The 20,755-nt window shown below is 37.5% G+C and overlaps 1 protein-coding gene across 9 annotated transcripts in view; it reads left to right on the top strand.

The window, feature by feature from the left end:
• Positions 1 to 20,755, top strand: part of DMD (dystrophin) — a 2,324,635-nt gene that overhangs the window by 908,910 nt on the left and 1,394,970 nt on the right. For all 9 annotated transcript variants that reach the window (XM_045994540.1, XM_045994546.1, XM_045994545.1 and 6 more), the window contains exons 25-26: positions 264 to 419; positions 15,699 to 15,869. In XM_045994540.1, the coding sequence (XP_045850496.1) occupies positions 264 to 419; positions 15,699 to 15,869 (327 nt within the window). The remainder of the gene's footprint in view (positions 1 to 263; positions 420 to 15,698; positions 15,870 to 20,755) is intronic.

Genomic DNA, 20,755 nt, shown 5'->3' with positions numbered 1-20,755 from the left:
GATCTAAGTAGAATATAGATAATTCCCTACTTGATTCACACCAGGAAAACCACTGAACAGGGTTGGCAAGGCTGAGAGATAGATATGTCTATGTCTATAGGTGGGTGTGTATCAGAGTTTAAATTCTTTAAAATCTTTTAAGAAATAAAGGCTTGAATTCATGGGTAATGTCCTGAGTCCTGATTATATGTTTCCTATCTATGTGGCATTTCTAGTATGTTATAGCAACATTTGCATTAGCTTACATGGAATTATTTCCTTAGCTTTTAGTCAATGATATTCAGACGATTCAGCCCAGTCTCAACAGTGTCAATGAAGGTGCACAAAAGCTGAAGACCGAAGCAGAGCCAGAGTTTGCCAGCAGCCTTGAGACAGAGCTCCGAGAACTTAACACTCAGTGGGATTACGTGTGTCGCCAGGTATGAACAGCTTCTTTCACTGTGCCTCGTTTTTACTTAATTAAGTTAGATTTTCTTAATGTCTCCCTTGACTACTGCCTTTTTGAAAGTTTAATCTCTGAATATGTTGATGCTTTAAAGTCTAGTGAGTTCAAACTAGCCTTTGTCTACTATAACAAAAAAAAAAAAACCCACTCTTAGAGTAGCAATTTTAATACTATTTCTTCATCTTACTGCAATCCTAAAATGACTTTCTTGAAGACTGAACATGCTAAATGGTAAGGTCCTGGGTCCTGTTTTCAGGCATTTTCATTGAATGTTTTCTCCAGTGCATGACTTTATAATAGTAATTGGATTAGCAGAACATATTTTAACCTTATAGACTTTGTGCAGGGATAAAACGAATGACTCATCTATGTGTATGTACAAATATGATAATTTTCACTTCTGATTATTAAGATAGGCAAGCTTGGCTTCCTCATTATATTTATTTCATAAATGAATTAAGATTGGAAATAGTTAAAATCTCAGTGGGGGAAATAAAACACAAAATAACTCTACGATCACATCTGAGGTCCTCGTTTTTATACAGCAGAACGTTCGTTCTATAGACATTGATTTTCAATTTCAAGATTACATTATGGAAAAGTAAATATTATATATGCAAGTACCATATATGTAATACATCTTATTCAAAAGATGAAATTTTGACCTGAAGCAGTGATTATTGTTCAATACACCAGTAGCTTTTTAAAGTTAATGAGAGGTTTCATCTTATGTGTATTACAGGCAGTCAGTCTTTGGTTATTTCTAAGTAACCTTTCAAAGTTGAAAAGTTGAAAAGAAATCACGCCACAAGGCAAACACTAAATTTGAAAAAGGGAAGAATTTAGAAAAGGAGAAGGCAAGGCAAGTCACCCAGCTAATATTGTTACTGGCAAATGCTCAACAGTTCTATTAAGTCACAGACGAGATAGCCCTGGGTCACATAGCATGCAGAGAAGACTAGCATGCAGTCTTCTCTGGAGTAAGCCAGTTCTAGAACGAATGTTCAGGAAAAAAAAAAACATTACTTAGATAATAGATTATACCATTTATATTTTCCTGGAAGGCCAGTATGAAAGGTATTTGTTTGTTGAATGTTTCTAATGGATGGATAGAAAGAACAACACCAATTTAGAGCGAGAGGGAAAACACCAGCAAAAAAGATGTATAAAGTCAACAATATTACTGAGACATCAAGGTTTTTACATGTTGGATAAGGATAATTTTTAAAGTATCTCTGGTCTTGAAATGTCCTTGTTTAAGACCTTCTTTCTGCTATAAAATATACCATAGACTTGTCATTTAAGGGAAGTGTTGTAAAATTTGCCAGCTGTGTAACAAAAACTCCATAGATCCCATCCATGGTTTTAACCCATTCTAGAATGTTTTACATCTCTGTGGGTCTCCTTGGAATATCACACTGTGCAATGTTCTGACACTACTGCCAAAAGACCTATGCTTCTTTAAGCATGTGTCATGCACGCAAGAAGACAAGTAAGGCAATACAGTCTTCTAAGCAATGAAGCCAAGCTTGGGTGTTGGGCCAAATTCAGGGCTTCAGAGGAAACCAGAAAGAAATAATAAATCTATGCATTACAGAAATGGCTACACACAAAATGGGGTGTGATGTTCTTTCTTGGGCTAAAATTAACTCATTTGTTTTTAGATGACAGGGTCGGGAAAAAAAAACATAAATAATTAGAGACAAAATTGCCCAAATGCCTGATATACTTAGGGATACTTTGAGATCCCATGATTTAATTTTGTAGGTATAAGATGGTTGACATTTTAAATTCTGAAAGTTTTGTAGTCAAATAAAAAAAATCAAGGTTTTAGTTATTTCTTAATAAATAAAGGATAATCATTATTAAAATAACTCACAAATTAGTGAACCATACTCAAAAGAAGGAAGGGAAGGAGTTTCATAATTATACATATCTTTACATTGTTGTATTATATAGTTATTAAGGAAACTAATCATATGCATGAAAATACATAATTTATTCAGACATTTTTACTATTTCTTCATTACTTATTAGAATATTTACTTCAGTATGTATTATTAAACATTTTATAACAGATGTAAGTTGGAAGAAAATAAACATAATAAATATCAATCATCATGGAGGGTATAGTTTAGTACAGAAGATGGAAAGTAAATGAGTTAACATAATATCACACACATGCCCAATTTTAATGTTGATAAATGCTCTGAAATAAGCAATAAGCATGCCCTGAATGAGACTAAAGGAGCAGGGTACCTGTTTTTTATCTGGTCATCCGGAAAGTGTTTTCTGAAGAGGTGGAATTAAAGTTGATGCCTGATAAGTGCAAAGAGCCTGGCCCCTAGGCGACAAGGGAAAAGTCTGGAAACAGAATGAAGTGGGAGAAATGACTAAGGTGGGAGAGAAGAAGAGTGAGCATACATGAGGAGCATAAGGGAAGCCTCTAAGTGGACCAGCATGAACCAGAAGAAGGCTGGTGGGAAAGAAGTCATGAACTGTCTCATAAGTCAAAGTGAGGATTTAGTATGCATGTCAAGTGCACTGGGAAGCTATTAGGCTTTTAGATAGAGAAGTGGCATCTTCTAAAGTAAGTGTTGAAAACTTTGCTCTATACTCCGTCGTATGATGAATAGCTTGAAAGGGCACAAGTAGAAGCAGGTAAGAGTTGCTGTTGTCCAGGTAGGAAGTAATACTGCCAAAGAACAGGGAGGGCATTAGTGGAGGTCCAGAGACATAAAGGAATTCGAAATACATAATCCTCTTGTGACATGATGTTTGGTTCACTGTCCAAACCTCTTCCAGTATTTTTCCATGTTCTAAATAGAGATGGAGATGATTTCAATACTTGTTGCTCTCTCATTACTGTTTATTTCCAGTTATCGGTTATTATCCCATTATACAGTAATTAACATGTGGAAGGGATATGTTATTGTGGGCAGACTGGGCCAAAATGCTTGTGGGACACAAAGTTTGTTGAAACTCTGTCCTCCAGGGTCTGTCTCCAGCAAGCTTACTTCACTCAGTGTGCCGGACATTATGTTTATGTAATGTAGTCTTTTTTTTTCTTATTTTTGCCAATTAAACAAGTTCTTGTTATATTTTTTATCTGGGCCTCTACACTCATGCCCACCTTTGACCATTATTTGCTTTTCTAACATGACACATTACTTTCTTCATTTGATCAGATCCTGTGAGAAATGACATATTTGTTGGTAAAGAGAGCTTGCCTCAAGTCAGGAGGCTGAGAGGAGGAATCAAAGTGTATTCAGTTTCCTGTCTGAAGTGACAGTGTTGGCAATAGTGCCTTTACCTAATGAAAGAAAGACTGGAGGCTAAGGAAGGAACAAAACTGAACAAAATACTTCCATTTCAGTCATGTTTATATTGGAGAAGTAGACAATCAGAAATGCATCTGGAATTCAAGTGGGATACTTGAACTGGGTATATAAACTATTTATGCAAAATAAAGACACCATTTATATAAGGAAACTCCTATCTCACAATGAAAATATTGTCCACCCACCTCCCGGAAATGCTTGACTAATAAAATTTAAAATTCTTACAGATGGAGAAGGATTTGTCATGGGTAGAGAGGCAAAACATAGTGTGTTAGAATGGGGCTCTGGAACCATATTTCCTCAGTTTAGATCTTACCCCCACCAGAAACTACTTGTGTGAACCTGAAAAAGTTGCTTATTCTCTCTGTGCTTCAGTTTCCCAGTCTTTATAATGTGATGATATTAACACCTACTTTATAAGAATTTTGTGATCAAATGGGTTAATTATTTGAGAGAGAGAGAGAGTAAGAGAGAAAGAGTGGAGGGCGGCAGAGGCAGAGGGGGAGGGAGAGAGAATCCTCTAGCAGATCCCCCGCTGAGCACAGAGCCTGATGTGGGGACTCTATCCCACAACGCTGAGATCATGACCTGAGCCAGAATCAGGAGTCAGACGCTCAAGAGACTGAGTCACCAAGGTGTCCCAAATGAGTTAATTTTTGTAAAGTGTGTAAGCTAGTACCTAGCACAGAGTAATCACTATGTACAAGCTTGGTAAATAAAATAAATGGACATGAAATAGACATAAACTTACATATATAAAATTATAAAATATGTGTCATTTCTACGTAAATAATACATAAGTATATATTTTAATTAATAGTAGCTATAAATTTATAATAAATAGTTACCAAGAAACCCTGGATTGAGAAATTAGAAGGATGCCATTCTGATAATTTGCAAATCTGTCTTTTTTTCACTCAAAACAGCTTTTAGGTGTAATCATCCACAGATCCCTGGGTCCCTCTTCATTATTTCTTAAATATTTTAACAGCTGGCTTACTGTCATTCCTGTCATAATTCTTAGAGATTTCCGAATCTTCTCAGATGATGCTTCCAGTTCCTAAGCCCTCAGGTCTTTGATAGCTCTTCCAGGGTTTTCTCTTCCATTCTACCTCGGCTGCCCATTCCCAGCCTCCTAATGTAGACATTGTCCATTACCAAACAGTTCTCCACAGTATCAAATTCAGGTACTCCACTCTGCAGTCATCAGTACCTTCCTTTCCAGCTCATTCCCATAGTACTCCAGCCTCAAAATTCTTCCATCCTAGTGGAATGCGTAACTCAATAATTTTACCAGCTTCTGAATAGAGAAGCACTTGCTCTTCTCTTTGTCCTTTCTTACTCAAGAGAGACTCTGTGCTATACGCTGGCTATCTGTAATCCATCATCAAAAGCACCCCTTGTGTTTTCTCTCAACTCCTTTGTCCTCTCCTGTCTTTGTGTAACATATCCATGTGACAGCACCCTACCTAGGTCAGTTTCACTTTCCTGATGATGCTGTGCCTGCACTGGGAAGAATAAACATGGCTGAAGGAAAACACATATCATGCTGAGTAGTGTCACTTGGAAATCATGAATGCAAGCCTCAAGTAGCCCCTTGGTGCTGACTAGTAATTTGTTACATTTTTCCAATGCATTCATAGCCCCACTCCTCTGAGGAATGTTTTTCATAGATGCTTCAGATATCTACCAGTTCTTCTTCCCTCCTTGCTCTATGGCAATTAACTAGCTTCCTATTTCTCCTCCTCCTCCTCTTCCTCCCACTTCTTTTTTACTTGTTTCCCATCTCACTGAAACAAAAAAATAGAAACATTCAGAAGGGAACTTTCACATTCTCCCACAGAACTGCATGTGAGTTCATGGACTCTATTTTCACATTGTTAATATGAGTGATCTGTCTGTGCTTCTGTCTATGGCCAGCATGTCCACTTTTTTAAAAAATAAAGGTTTAATTTATTTATCTGAGAGATAGACAGAGAGATCATGAGCAGGGAGGAGGGGTAGAGGGAGAAGCAGATCCGCCACTGAGCAGAGAGCCTGATGCGGGACTCAGTCCCAAGACTCTGGGATGATGACCTGAGTCGAAGGCAGATGCTTCATCGATTGAGCCACCCAGGCAACCATAAGGCCAGCCTTTCCACTTATATGTTGGATAACATCCTTTTTTTTCAACACGCAGACATTATGCCACCTATTAAATATCTTCCTTCCTCCGACATCAAAAATGTATTTCTTTCTTCTACTGGATCATTTCCATCGGTAGGGAATTATGCTGTAATATCTCCTGCCATTAGAAAAGACAGCCATTTGGAGTGCCAGCCTGGCTCAGTTGGTGGAACATATGAGTCTTGATCATGGGATTCTAAGTTCAAACCCCACATTGTGTGTAGAGATTACTTAAAAATAAAATTTTAAAAATACCCCCTATTGCCTCACATTTCCTCCACCTCACCTCTCCATTCCATTCCCCTTTATAGAAACTCTTTCCATACCACTCATCCAATTCTTTCTTGAATGCTCCCTAATCAAGCTTTCATCCTCATCACTACACTGAAACAGTTTTTGTCATGGTCACCAGTAAATTCACATTATCAAATCCATTGTTTAGTCTTTATATTTGCTTGATTGGCTTCTATATCACTTTCTGTTGGTTCTCTCTTAGTCTGCCTTGAATTTCCATGACCACGCTTAATATCTTTGGTGGTTCCTTTGCCTTGACCTCTAAACTCTGAATAATTTTCGGGCTCCATTTTTGGGCTTTTCTTCCTTATCACCACTTACTCCTTAGGTAAACTCATTCAGCTTTATGGCTTTAAATGTTAATCTATAAGTTGTTGCTTCAACAATTTTATTACAATCTGGACCTTTTTCCTGAATTCTAGATCTGCATATCCAACTCCCTACTCAATACCTCCATACTGATGAATAGACAAACTAAATCTAGCATGTACCCCAAATTCCTTACATACTCTTCAATCTGCTACTTTGTCTTCCTAGAACAACAAATGACAACTCCATCTTTCCATTTATCCAAGGCAAAACCCTTGAGTCATGTCTTCTCATCTCCTTTTGCCTTTGTGGGAGCTATGCAATCTAGCACCGTATACCAAGGTACTTGGGAGGAGTCTCGCTCAGCTATGAATGAAGTAATAGTCATACAGACCCCAGTCCTGCCTGTCCATTAACCAGTTCCAGCCCCCTTCAGCCATGGTCGGGTAGCCCATGCAGAACACTGACTTAGACAATCATTCATCGAAAAGAGAGCCTTCGTGGAAGTCCAGGAGTCTATTGGCGAAGATGCAATGTACTGTTGGAACAACAACAACAACAACAACAACAAAATCCAAGAATGGATGGATTGGAGAGGGTAAAAGGAAAAGTTTGGCTTTACTTGCATCACTCCTCCTCCTAAGGCTGCATAGCTCCGTGTCAAGAGAGCCCTTGTTAGAATCATGGTTTCTCCCACATGGAAAAGTGAGACCATGTGAGTGAGTTCCCAGCTTCCCTAACTATGCAGGATGTTGCCAAAGAGGCACATTTCTCTCTGCTCAGTCCACAGTACTGAGTTTTGAGCTACATTACTGAGGGGTAATGAGCAGCTGGAAGAACAGCCGCCAGGTCTGGGGATTGTATTGAAAATATACAGGTCATAGTAATATTACTGACTCCTTCACAAGCTTTGCCCATCATCTGCTGAGGTCACTCTGCCCAGTGATCTCCCCAATTTCCCACAGCACTACCAGTGTCCTATATGACACACCCACATACACCCCAATACTGGGGCTGGCTTCCAGGGCATACTGTGGATGGTGGCAAGGACAAGCTTTTGGAGGAAGCTAATGAGCATGCACAGAAGTTTGGCCTTAATCTTCAGGCCTTGGAGAGACCACAAACCTAAGCATTTAGCACCAGCCTTGGAAAGGAAAAGGGAGGCTGTCAATACCTTGAATCTGGTTTTTTGCAGGATAAAGAGAAGCCATGCAAGCTTAAGAATTCTGGTGGGTGATGGGGAGGGCACGTTTTGCATGGAGCACTGGGTGTTGTGCAAAAAGAATGAATACTGTTACGCTGAAAAAATTAATAAAAAGGAAAAAAAAAAAAAAAGAATTCTGCCACAAGAGGGAGCCAGAATTGTGGAATAGTCATATTCATTGAGGGTTTCAGATAGCCTCAGAATCCCTAGCAGTGTTGACAGAAGGTATTTCTCTTCTGATGGCATGTAGTAAAGACTAGAGGAGGTGATTTTTACAGTGAATGCAAAGACAGTATTGCCAGAATTCAAGGAGCATGGAGAATCAAGAATCATGCTACTACCAGTGGGTCATAATAATTTTCCAGTAACCAACCTTAAGGACATGGAGATCTGCCACTCATCTGTTGAAAATAGTTCTAAGAAAATTCAGTGAGCTGTAGGAAAACAAAGACTATTAAATTACATTAGGAAACCAATAAAGTAACACAATAAGTGTAAAAAAATAAAAATCATAAAGAAAAAACCACAATGGATATCTGAGAGCTGAAGAATACAGTGGAAGAAATGGGAAATGTAATAAAGAGCATTAATAGAATGGGTCAACTGGAAGAAAAAAAATCTGTGAAGTAGAAGACAGGACTTACAAAATTGTCTGGTCCGAGGAAAATGAAAAAAAAAAGTGGGGGGTAAAAAGTATGTGCCCTATGGAACACTATCAAGAGAAGTAATTTGTGAATTATCAGAGTCCCAGAAGGAGAAAAGAGGGGTAAAGGGGGCAGAAAGCTTATTTATAGAAATAATGGCTTCAGACTTCTCAAATCTGGAGAGAGATTTGACCGTCCATGAATTCATGAGGCTTTTAGGTCACCAAAAAAAAAAAAAAAAAAAATTCAACTCCGAAACATATTTCCCAAGAGACATCAAAAATGAAAAAGTCATGGGGTGCCTGGGTGGCTCAGTGGGTTAAAGCCCCTGCCTTAGGCTCAGGTCATGGTCCCAGGGTCCTGGGATTGAGCCCAGCATCAGGATCTCTGCTCAGCAGGGAGCCTGCTTCCCCCTCTCTCTCTGTCTGCCTCTCTGCCTACTTGTGATTGCTCTCTGTCAAATAAATAAATAAAATCTTTTAAAAAAGTGAAAAGGTCATTCATTTTATCAGCAAAATAAGCTCATTTGAGAAGAGTAGAGGAGACGCACCTTGGAACAATTAAACTATGGCAAAACATAGACACATCTGAAAAGACCAAAGCAAGGTCAGCTTTTATTAGGTTTCAGGGTAAAATTCAGGTAGATTGTTTGGAATAGGAGTTTACCAGAGGAGGACAAGAGTATAAGGATGTGGTGATTTCTCATTGGCTGCAGGCATTGTTTAGCAAATTGTTCAGGGGTAGGGAGAGAGATTCCTCTTCCTGCTGGTTATGTAGGCCACAGGGAATGGTGCATGTGTGACAGCTCCCCCTTTAGGGCTTCATGACTGTTTTAAATGAGGTTTCCCATACTCATTTTCATACTTTTTCCTACAAGGGAACCTCATAACGCCTTCATTGGATTTCTCAGTGGAAACTTTACATGCCAGGAGAGAGTGAGGATATATACTTAAAGTGCTGAAAAGAAAAACAAAATGCTAACCTAGAAAATACTATCTGGCCAAGTAGTCTTTCAAAAATGAAGGAGAGATTTATAGACACACAAATGCTAAAGAAGTTCATCTTTACTAGACCGACCTTAGAAGAAATGTTAAAAGAAGTTCAAGCTGAAATTAAACGATATTAATTAGTAATATGAAGACATATGAAAATATACTGCACACTGTATACACTGCATTAATAGAATGAAATATTAAAAAAATACATCGCAGTAGATGCAGAAAAAGCATTTGACAAAACTGACAGTTTGACACCGTTTCATGATAAAAACTTAATAAATTCTATATAAAAGGAATGCCCTTGACCATAGTAGAAACCATATATGACAACTTTGCAGCCAGTATCATACTCAATAGTGAAAAGCAGAAAAGTTTTCCTCTAAGATTAGACAAGGGTGCCCACTCTCAGCACTGCTATTTAACATAGTCCTGGAAATTCTAACAAAAGCAATTAGGAAAGAAAAAGAAATAAAGACATCCAAATTAGAAAGGAAGAAATAAAATTGTTTATAGATGATGTGTTCTTCTACATAGAAAATCCTAAAGACCCCACCAAAAAGTGTTGTAACTAATAAACAAATTCAATAAAATTGCAGTATGGAAGTAGTTAAATTATGGAATGAGCCCAGATGTCCATCGGTTGATGGATGGATAGAGAAGATGTGGTACATGTATATACAGTGGAATATTGTTGAGTTACCCAAAAGAATAAAGTCTTGGCATTTGTAATGATGTGGATGGAGTTGGAGTATATTATACTAAGTGAAACAAGTAAGAAAGGTGAATACCACATGAATTCATTCGTGTGAAATTTAAGAATCAAAACCAATGAGCCAACTGAGTAGCTCAGTCATTAAGTGTCTGACTCTTGATTTCAGCTCAGTTCATGATCTTAGGTGAGGGTGAGCCCCACATGGGACTCCAGGCCCAGCACAGAGCCTGCTTAAGATTCTGTCTATCACTCTCCCTCTGCCCTGCTGTGCTCATGTGCATGAATGCTCTCTAAATACATACATACATACATATATACATACATACATACATACAAAAAAAAATATCATCATAGGGGAAGGGGGAAAAAAGAGAGGGTGCTAGAGGGGAGGTGGGCAGGGGATGGGCTACAGTCCTGATGGATATTAAGCAGGGCACATGTGATGAACACTGAGTGTTCTGTGTAAATGATGAATCATTAAATTCTACTCCTGAAACCAATGTTACATTATATGATAACTAACTAGAATTTAAATAAAAACCTGGAAAAAATCGCAGTACACAAAATCAAAGTATAGAACTATGCAGAAATGAGTTATATTTCTGTACAGTAACAACAAAATATCTGAGAAAGAAATAAAACAACCCCTTTTATGATAGTATCAAAAACAAGAGTTAAGGATTAAGTTTAACCAAGGTGGTGAAAGATCTGTACTATGAAAACTAGAGAACTTCAATGAATGAAATTGAAGAAGGGGGTGCCTGGGTGGCTCAGTGGGTTAAAGCCTCTGCCTTCCACTCAGGTCATGATCTCAGAGTCCTGGGATCAAGCCCTGCATCAGGCTCTCTGTTCAATGGGGAGCCTGCTCCCCCACCACCCTGCCTGCCTCTCTGCCTGCTTGTGATCTCTCTCTCTCTGTCAAATAAATAAAATCTTAAAAAGAAATTGAAGAAGACACAAATAAATGGAAAGATATCCTGTGTTCATGGATCAAAAGAGTTCATATTCTTAAACCGTTCATACTACCCAAAGCCATTTATAGAGCCATTGCAATCCCTATCAAAATTCTAAGGATTTTTTTTTCTCAGAAATGAAACAGGCATTCTTAAAATTTGTGCAGAACCTCGAAAGATCCCTATGACCAAAACCATCTTGACAAAGAACAAAGTCAGAGGCATCACACTTTTGATTTCAAACCATATTACAAAGCTGTAGTAATAAAAACAATATGGTACTGGCATAAAAATAGACACATAGATGAATGGAGGAATTGAGAGCCCAGAAATAAACCCTCGTGTATCCAGTCAACTAACATTTGGCAAGGGAATCAAAGATAACCGACGGGAAAAGGATAAATCTCTTCAATAAATGGTATTGGGAAGACTGGATAATCATATGGAAGAATGCAATTAGATTCCTATCTTACACCACAAAAATTAATGCAAAATGTGTTAAAGACTTAAAAGACCTGAAACCATAAAACTTGGGAGAAAACAGGGAGGATATTCTTTGACATTGGTCTTGGCAGTGATATTTTCGATATGACACCAATGTAGAAGCAACAAAAGAAAAATAAGTGGAACTACTTCAAACCAAAAAGTATGGATGTATATCAGAAGAAACAACCAACAAAATTAAAAGACAACCTACAGAATATAAGAAATTACTTTCAAACCATGTATCTGTTGGGGGTTATCAGCTAAAATACATAAGGAACTTATATAGCTCAGTAGCAAAACACAATATGGTTTTAAAATAGAGAAACTGAATAGATACTCTTTCCAAAGATGACATGAAAATGTCCAAAAGTTACATGAAGAGATGCTCAGCATCACTAATAAACAGGGAAATGCAAATCAAAACCACACTGAGAAATGACCTCACATCTGATAGAATGGCTATCATTGAAAAGGGCAAGAGGGGCGCCTGGGTGGCTCAGTGGGTTAAAGCCTCTCCCTTTGGCTCAGGTCATGATCCCAGGGTCCTGGGATCGAACCCCACATCAGGCTCTCTGCTCGGCAGGGAGCCTACTTCCCCCCTTCTCTCTGCCTGCCTCTCTTCCTACTTGCGATCTCTGTCTGTCAAATAAATAAATAAAATCTTTTTTTAAAAAGGCAAGAAATTGGGGCGCCTGGGTGGCTCAGTGGGTTAAGCCGCTGCCTTCGGCTCAGGTCATGATCTTAGGGTCCTGGGATCGAGTTCCGCATCGGGCTCTCTCCTCAGCAGCGAGCCTGCTTCCCTCTCTCTCTCTCTCTGCCTGCCTCTCTGTCTACTTATGATCTCTCTCTGTCAAATTAATAAATAAAAAATCTTTTTTAAAAAAAAGGCAAGAAGTAACAACTGTTGGTGAGGATGTGGAGAAAAGGGAACCCTTGTGCACTTTTGGTGGGGATGTAAATTGTTGCAGCCACTGTGGAAAACAGTATGAGGGTTCCTCAGAAGAATTAAACATAGAGCTACCTTATGATCCAGTAATCCCGTTTGTTAGTATATTTCCAAGGGAAATGAAATAGGAATCTTGAAGAGATACTTGGACACCCATCATCATTACAGCATTATTCACAATAGTTACAATATGGAAACATCCTAAGTATATCGCTGTGGATGACCGAATAAACAAGATGTGGGGTACCTATACACATATGTGTGTGTGTATACTTACATACATATGTACATACAATGGAGCATTATTCAGACATGAGAAAGAAGAAAATCATGCGATTTGCATAAATTTGTATGGACTTTGAGGGCATTATGTTAAGTGACATAAATCAGAGAAAAAAAATTTGTGCAATCCTGCTTATATGTGGAATCTAAGAAAGCTGAACTCTAGAACAGAGTAGTAGTGGTGATTGACAGGGCTGGGGTGTGGGCAAATGTAAAGATTTGAGTCAAATCTTACATATAAACTTCCAGTTATGCACAGAATAAGTTCTTGGGATCTAATATACAACATGGTGACTATAGTTAGCAATGCTGTATTGTATACTTGAACATTACCAAGAGAGTAGATCTTAAGTGTTCTCATCATGAAAAGAAAAAAGAAATGGTAATCATGTGAGGTAATAGAGGTATTAAGTACTCCTATTGTGGTAATCATTTCACAATATATATGTGTATCAAATACACTGAACACCTTAAACTTATACAATGTTATATGTCAATTATACCTAAATAAAGCTGGGATGGAGGGGGAAGTGAAATGAGGAAGGACAGTGCTAAATATTAGATTTAAAAATTCTGGAATGGGAAACATGAAGAACATTTTGTTTTATATCTGAGGTGCGGCTCTGTAATCTGAAATTGCAGGGCATAGATTGGGCAATTTAATGCTAGAATGCCAACATCAGTAATATGATACAGTATATGATACAGTAAGTGTGATAATAGGAGATGTGCACTTTTAAATTCTCATACATTTCTGAACTACTTTTTACAAAAGAATGTATTACTTATTAACTAGAAAAATAGCAAAACTTTAAATATCTACAAGAAAATTATGCACGTTAATCCCTTCTAACAAAGCAAAATTGTCCAAAGGTTTGGACAATTTTCCCCTTAATTTTCCCTTTTAAGGTAAAAGAGAAGCAATATATAATCATTCTAGTACCAAACTGAGATTTTTTGCTCAGTGTGGTACAACAGGGTGCTTTGTTAGAAGGGATTAACGTGCATAATTTTCTTGTAGATATTTAAAGTTTTGCTATTTTTCTAGTTAATAAGTAATACATTCTTTTGTAAAAAGTAGTTCAGAAATGTATGAGAATTTAAAAGTGCACATCTCCTATTATCACACTTACTGTTTTGCACCCTGCTTTTTAAGCTTAAAATTACATACACAACCACTTCCACTTCAGTACAGATGTATTAGTGCTACATAGTATCCCATTGAGTGCATATGTGTATCTCACAGTTAATTTACCTTATTCTCCACAGAAGCACATTTGGATATGCTTCTGATACGTGCTGTCTTTAAAGCTGAACTGAGTAGTTTTCATGCCACTTTGTATTTCTGTAGTGTTTGTTGTGATCTTTCCTCTCTCGTTCCTAATTTTATTTATTTGGGTTCTTTCTCCTTCTCTTAAGTCTGGCTGGGGGTTTATCAGTTTTATTTTCTTTCAGAGAACCAGCTCCTAGTTTCATTGATCTGTTCTAGTGTTTTTTCCCAATATCATTGATTTCTGCTCTAATCATTATTTCCCTTTTCTGCTGGCTTTAGGCTTCATTTGTTGTTCTTTTTCTAGCTCCTTTAGTTGTAAAGTTAGTTTGTATATTTGAGATTTTTCTTGCTTCTTGAGGTACACCTGTATTGCTATATACTCCCCTCTTACGACTGCTTTTGCTGCATCCCAGAAGTTTTGGACTATTGTGTTTTGATTTTCATTTGTTCCCATATATTTCTTTATTTCTTCTTTAATTTCCTGGTTATCCCATTCATTCTTTAGTAGGACGTTCTTTAACCTCCATGTATTTGTGGTCTTTCCAAACTTTTTCTTGTGGTTGACTTCAAGTTTCATAGCACTGTGGTCTGAAAAGATGCATGGTATGAACTCAGTGTTATGTACTGGTTGAGGCCTGATTTATGACCTAGAATGTGATCTGTTGTGGAGAATGTCCCACGTGCACTTGAAAAGAATATGTATTCTGCTGCTTTAGGGTGAAATGTCGTGAATATATTTGTAGTCTATCTGGTCCAGAATGACATTCAAAGCCTTTGTTTCCTTATTGATTTTCTGTTTAGATGATCTGTCCATTGCTATAAGTGGGGTATTAAAGTCCCCTACTATTAATGTATTATTACCAGTAAATTTATTTATGTTTGTTATTATTTTATATATTTGTGTGCTCCCATATTGGGGACATAAATATTTACATTATTCCTGCCACTTTTTGCACTGTATTTTGTATGATACATTCTTTAAAGTGAAATAGTAAAAAAAGTAAAAATAAAAAATTAAATGGAAGAGTAGACTCAGATTTATGAACATTAGAAATTGTGCCAATAGGGGCGCCTGGGTGGCTCAGCGGGTTAAGGCCTCTGCCTTCAGCTCAGGTCATGATCCCAGGGTCCTGGGATCGAGCCCCGCGTCGGGCTCTTTGCTTGGCTGGGAGCCTGCTTCCTCCTCTCTCTCTCTCTGCCTGCCTCTCTGCCTACTTGTAATCTCTATCTGTCAAATAAATAAATCTTTAAAAAAAAAAAAAAAAAAAAAAAAAAAAAAAAAAGAAATTGTGCCAATAAACTAACATATCCAACTGAAGTATATTATGAAAAAAATTATTTTGTCTCTTCTTTATTCATAGAAAAGCATAGCCACACACAATAGCTAAATTATAGTCATGGGGGAATATATTCATTTTATTATATATGCCAAGTAAATGGCTATATCTTATTTTAACACTTAAGTGAAATTAAGTGTAACCAATAGCCATGAGTTATTTCCTCATTCATATATGCTTTTTTACTTCTTGCTTCATCTTTTCTATCTAAGCTTTCTGTTATTTACAGACTGTTCAGTAATAATATAATGATAATGTTTTGTGACTTTCAATATTCATGCTTTGCTTGTTGGTTTGTTTTATGAAAGGTCTATGCCAGGAAGGAAGCCTTAAAGGGAGGTTTGGATAAAACTGTAAGTCTTCAGAAAGATCTGTCAGAGATGCATGAATGGATGACGCAAGCTGAGGAAGAATACCTGGAGAGAGATTTCGAATATAAGACCCCTGATGAATTACAGACAGCAGTTGAAGAGATGAAGGTAAAATAAATCAAATAAAATGAAGCAAAGAAATTAAAAAAAAAAAAGAGGCAACGTTGCTTGACATTGTGATTCTACTATCTGTTCTTTCCTTGGTTTAATGGTGGAGGTTGATTTTTAATGAATTCAGCTTCAAGTTTGGTATATATTATGGATTCTGAAACTTTTTATTTATAACTTTAGTGCATTATGGTCAAAATATAAATATTGACAATCATCATTAGCAACATTTTCCCCATGACATCATATAGTATTAAGCAATTGGATTCAGCTACTCATATTGGCTGTTTCTAGTGATGAAAATTCAAATGGAAAACGTGCCAAGTGTTACTGCAGTGACAGTTGAAAATGTACCTAACAGACTGTGTTCATTTGGTTTCTGAAAGGGGTTTCTGAGAATTTAGATACTAAATATTTTAACTTATGGCCTTTAATGGGAATAAAGAGGGCTGAGTTTCCATGGACTTCTCAAACAGTAGGATAAGAACTAATAATGATTTAGGACCAAGGAAACTAGTGCATAGCAGGGACTGGGAGGTGCACCCTGAAATAGAGTCTCTGCAGTGGCATTTCACTTTGGCCTTGGACACAGGATAGTCAATGTAATCTCTAATTTGTCATGTCTACACTATGTCAGTTTCTAACTTGAATATATGAACTGAGAATTGAAACTTACATGTAAGTAAATTGCCTGGCTCAGAGTGGGTATTCAAAGACCCTATGGAAGAACGACGAGTACTGAATGTATTTCATTCCATTCTCTCCCAAGCTATTCCAAATGGATCACATGGCTTTAGTCACATATAGAAAGTAAAATTAAAACATATAAGGAAGATTGTATTTAAACAGTAATAGTTTTCAGGGTATTAAAAGCTTAATAATTGGGGCACCTGGGTGGCTCAGTGGGCTAAAGCCTCTGCCTTCAGCTTGGGTCATGATTCCAGGACTCTCGGATTGAGCACCGACTCAGGCTGTCTGCTTGGCAGGGAGCCTGCTTCCTCCTCTCTCTCTGCCTGACTCTCTGCCTGCTTGTGATCTCTGTCTGTCAAATAAATAAATAAAATATTTTTTAAAAAGCTTAATAATTATTCTAATCTAATAATACCATGTATCATTCATTCATTTAAGCCACTAACATTAATTGTTTAGTTACTATATTCTAAGTACCCTTTTAGACACAAAATACAGTGGTGAGCAAGACATAAAAAGGACCTGACTTCTTGGAACTTACATTGTAGTGGGAGGAGGGCAGGCAGTGAATGGAGAAACTCATGTGAGTTCACAATAGTTTGCCTAACAAGTAAACCAAGAATATAAAATAAAAAATAATTAGGATGTAACTGAGAGTTGGGGGTGGTAAAATGCTATTTTAGGAAGGGTTGATGTATAGGGAATTTGTGAGGCATTAAAACCCGAGATATGAATCCTAAGAAAAAAATCAGCCTTAAAAAACAAACAAACAAAATGTATGGAAGAACATTCCAGTCAGAGGTAAGAGCTCCTGCAAAGACCTTAAGGCTAACTGGGAAGAGAAAGAGGCCTGCCAGTCTGCACAGAGTAAAACAGGATAAATCACCTGAGACTTTTTTGGGGGAGGGAGGTCAGCACCTGCTAACAGGGATTTTGTAGGATTGGGGAAGTTCATGAGGACTGAAATGGGAAAGCCACTGGACAGTTTCAAACAAGAGACTCTAATGATTTTAAATTTGAATGTGGGAAGGTCACTTATAGGAAATTATATCGCCATAGATGGTGAGAGCTACAAGATACTTTGGAAGAAAAATAGACCCCAGTGCTCTTTGCTGATCTGGAAGCTGAAGTCCCCAGCTAGATGAATAATTTACTCATAGTCGCGGGCTTTATCTGTGGTAGAACCAAGAATACTGAATATATGTCATGCCATCCCATCCCACACCATTCCACCCCAAGCTATTCCAAACTGTTCTGTTTTTTCTTTTGTTTCCTTTTAGAGTCATGTGCCATCCCTGTTGCCTTCCAACTCACATCCCATTCTCCAAGTGGCCGTTTTCCTCACCTCCTCTAAAACTTTGTAGCCACTGCCTGGGATCCCTAAGTAGATGACCAGCAGTGAGCTTGTGTTCAGCTGCTGTACTTCTCCCAGTTCCTCTCTTTGGCTCTGGTCCTCTTCTGCCCTCTTCACTCTCTCCCTAAACAGTCTGCCTATCTGGCTAACCACCCAGGCAGAACTTTTCTCTTTTCCAGTGCTAGAGAGCAGACTATCTCAAATTTTGAAATTTTGCACACCGTTCTGGAAATGAGTAATCCAACTAATTAGTTCACGTTGACTTGTTTAAATAGTTGATCTAGCTACAAAATTGCTCCAGGATGGGGGCAATTTTGAAAAGAGGGAAAGCTCAGGCAGCTTCTGACAACAACAGCCAGGGAAGTTGGCAAGAAGATCCAATTTCTTGTACTTTTTTGCCTTCCAGTCAAGATAATCTCTTTAGGTTTGTTTAACTACCTAGAAGGCAGTAATGGTACCTTGTCCAGGCTTCCACCTGTGCTCATGTTGAGAGTAAATTTATCTTTATTGTCAAATGAAACTGGCAGACCTACTCAGACACTTTTTCCTAATTTACTCAGAGAAAAAGTCGAGACATCCTTCTATTTATTTGCTTTTATCTCCTGTGTTTTACTTGAAAATGATTATGCTATTTTCCTGACTTCTTTCCCCCAGTAAGTAAAACTTCTCAATTAACATGAAAGAGTTTCTAAGAGTGTTTGGTAAGCATTGTCTGACTTGAAAATTCTGTTGGAGTTCTACAATGAGTAAATAGTGAAACTTTATATTAACCTTATTAAAAATTTCTGAAATTTCAGTGTTAACTATTTTCTTCTTTGTTTTAAATTTACACTATTATAACTCTAGTCCTCACACTTACTAGAATTACATAAATGTATTTACTGTTCTCATTGTATGACAGACTAGAATGTGACTGTTACAAGTGAGTGAGCATCCCAGTCACCTTAGAGGACTAGTTAAAACAGAGATTTCTAGGCCACACCCCAGAATCTCTAATTTTGTGAGTCTTGGGGTGGGACCTGAGAATTTTAACCTCTAACAAATTTCCAGGTGATGCCAGGAAACAAGTTCCAAAGTGGTTCCAAGAAACCATACTTTGAGAACCACTGGTTTGGGATATTGGCAATGAAATGTGTCTCAGCATATAATGGTTAGATTCATGGAAATAAAGGGAGGAAAATACATCATTCCTGATGAGGATTACATCCAAATTATACCACTCGTTTAATTTTCTACCTTTTTCTTTCAGTGGAGAAATTTTATCTCCATTTCTCCTCTAAATGTTTCCCAGATTCTAAGCTTGTTTATTTTTTTTTAAAGAATTTGTGAAAGCCAAAAAAAAAAAAAAAAAGAAGTATTTTTTCATTCTGCATTTTTGGTAGTTGTGTAGGTTGTTTGTAACTTGTATAAAATGTAATGTCATTCATTGGATCCAGCACAGAATGCTTCTTCATTTCACAGAGGATTTGAGATGGGGTTAACTGAAACTATGAGAAAGAAAGGATGTAGTTTCCAGGATGGCTTTCTTAAACACTTTGAAATTCAGTTTTCTGATGTCATATGTAGCGATGACAAAATACATCTCACAAGGTTTTATTAAAGATGCAACAAAATCACACATATAGCATGTCTGACACAGCACACAGCAGCACATAGTTAGTGATTAATGGTTGTCAGAATTGTTTGTAAGCTAAAATTACTATAGTCAAAACATGGTTTGTGTAGAAATAAACCTTATGTTCAGTAATGCCAAAAAGAGACTTAAGAATTTTGAGCTAAAATTTTTAATCAATTACATCAAAATCCATGAAGGTAATCACTTAATATTCAAAATATCTTGACATTTGACATCATATTATATACTTTTGAGGCACCATGGGAATAAATCCAAAGGCATTTTTTTACAAATTTACAAAGAGTAATTTTGTTGAAAAATACAAGGCCATTTTATAGCTGGCCTTGTCTATTTCTTGCCCATCACTCCTTACTTTCACCACTACACTGCATGTAGGCCCAGCTTCCCACTGCCAGTACCTACATTTATTGATGTAAGGACTTCCTGTGATTTCTGTGTCCCACTTTTCCCACGTATGTGTCAGGCTTCACTACTATGAAATTAACATCCCTCCACCAAGTTTCAACCAATGGTGGGAGATGATGTATAAGTACCCCGTTTCTTCACCATTGAGTGGGATAACCCTGAGATGTGTTTCCCAGAGCTTCCCAGCAAGATTCATCTCTAGTCACCAACACTGGTTGCTGAGCTGAATAAGCTGAATTAAGTATACCGTTATAATACCAATTTCTACATCAGTATTTGCTTTACATGACACATAAACTACTTATGCTTGAAAGCCCATCTCAGGGTTGGCCTTTGGAGTAACTCAAATGAAAGACATATTGTGAGTGTGTGTGTGTGTGTGTGTGTGTGTGTGTGTGTGTGTGTGACAGAGAGAGAGAGAGAGATACATGAGCACATCAAAAGTTGAGGAGTACAAATACCCTTCAGCTAAAGACCTCCAGCAAGATTCATTTAGTTGAACAAATTGGGTTTAGTACTCCTAGCAGTGAGGGAGAGTACATGCTTTGGGGAACTGTGGGTTGTATGAGTTAGAGCATATTAGAAAGAATCTGTTGCAGGATCTTGGTTTTTGTTAGATAATTTAGGGAGAGTTGAAGAGCTTTGCTTTGGATTTTATGTTGTCTGTAACTGGGAATAACTCTGTGATTGGGTATCTTAATGTATCTCTCATAGAACGAAGGAAGACTAGAGTGAGGTTAAAGATATAATTGATAAAGAAACAGCACAGGCTCTTATCAATGTGGACAGGGAAGAGTTAGG

Source organism: Meles meles, chromosome X (genome assembly GCF_922984935.1).
Source record: "Meles meles chromosome X, mMelMel3.1 paternal haplotype, whole genome shotgun sequence".
Classification (NCBI taxonomy): Eukaryota; Metazoa; Chordata; class Mammalia; order Carnivora; family Mustelidae; genus Meles; species Meles meles.
This window is presented reverse-complemented; position numbering and strand designations above follow the sequence as displayed.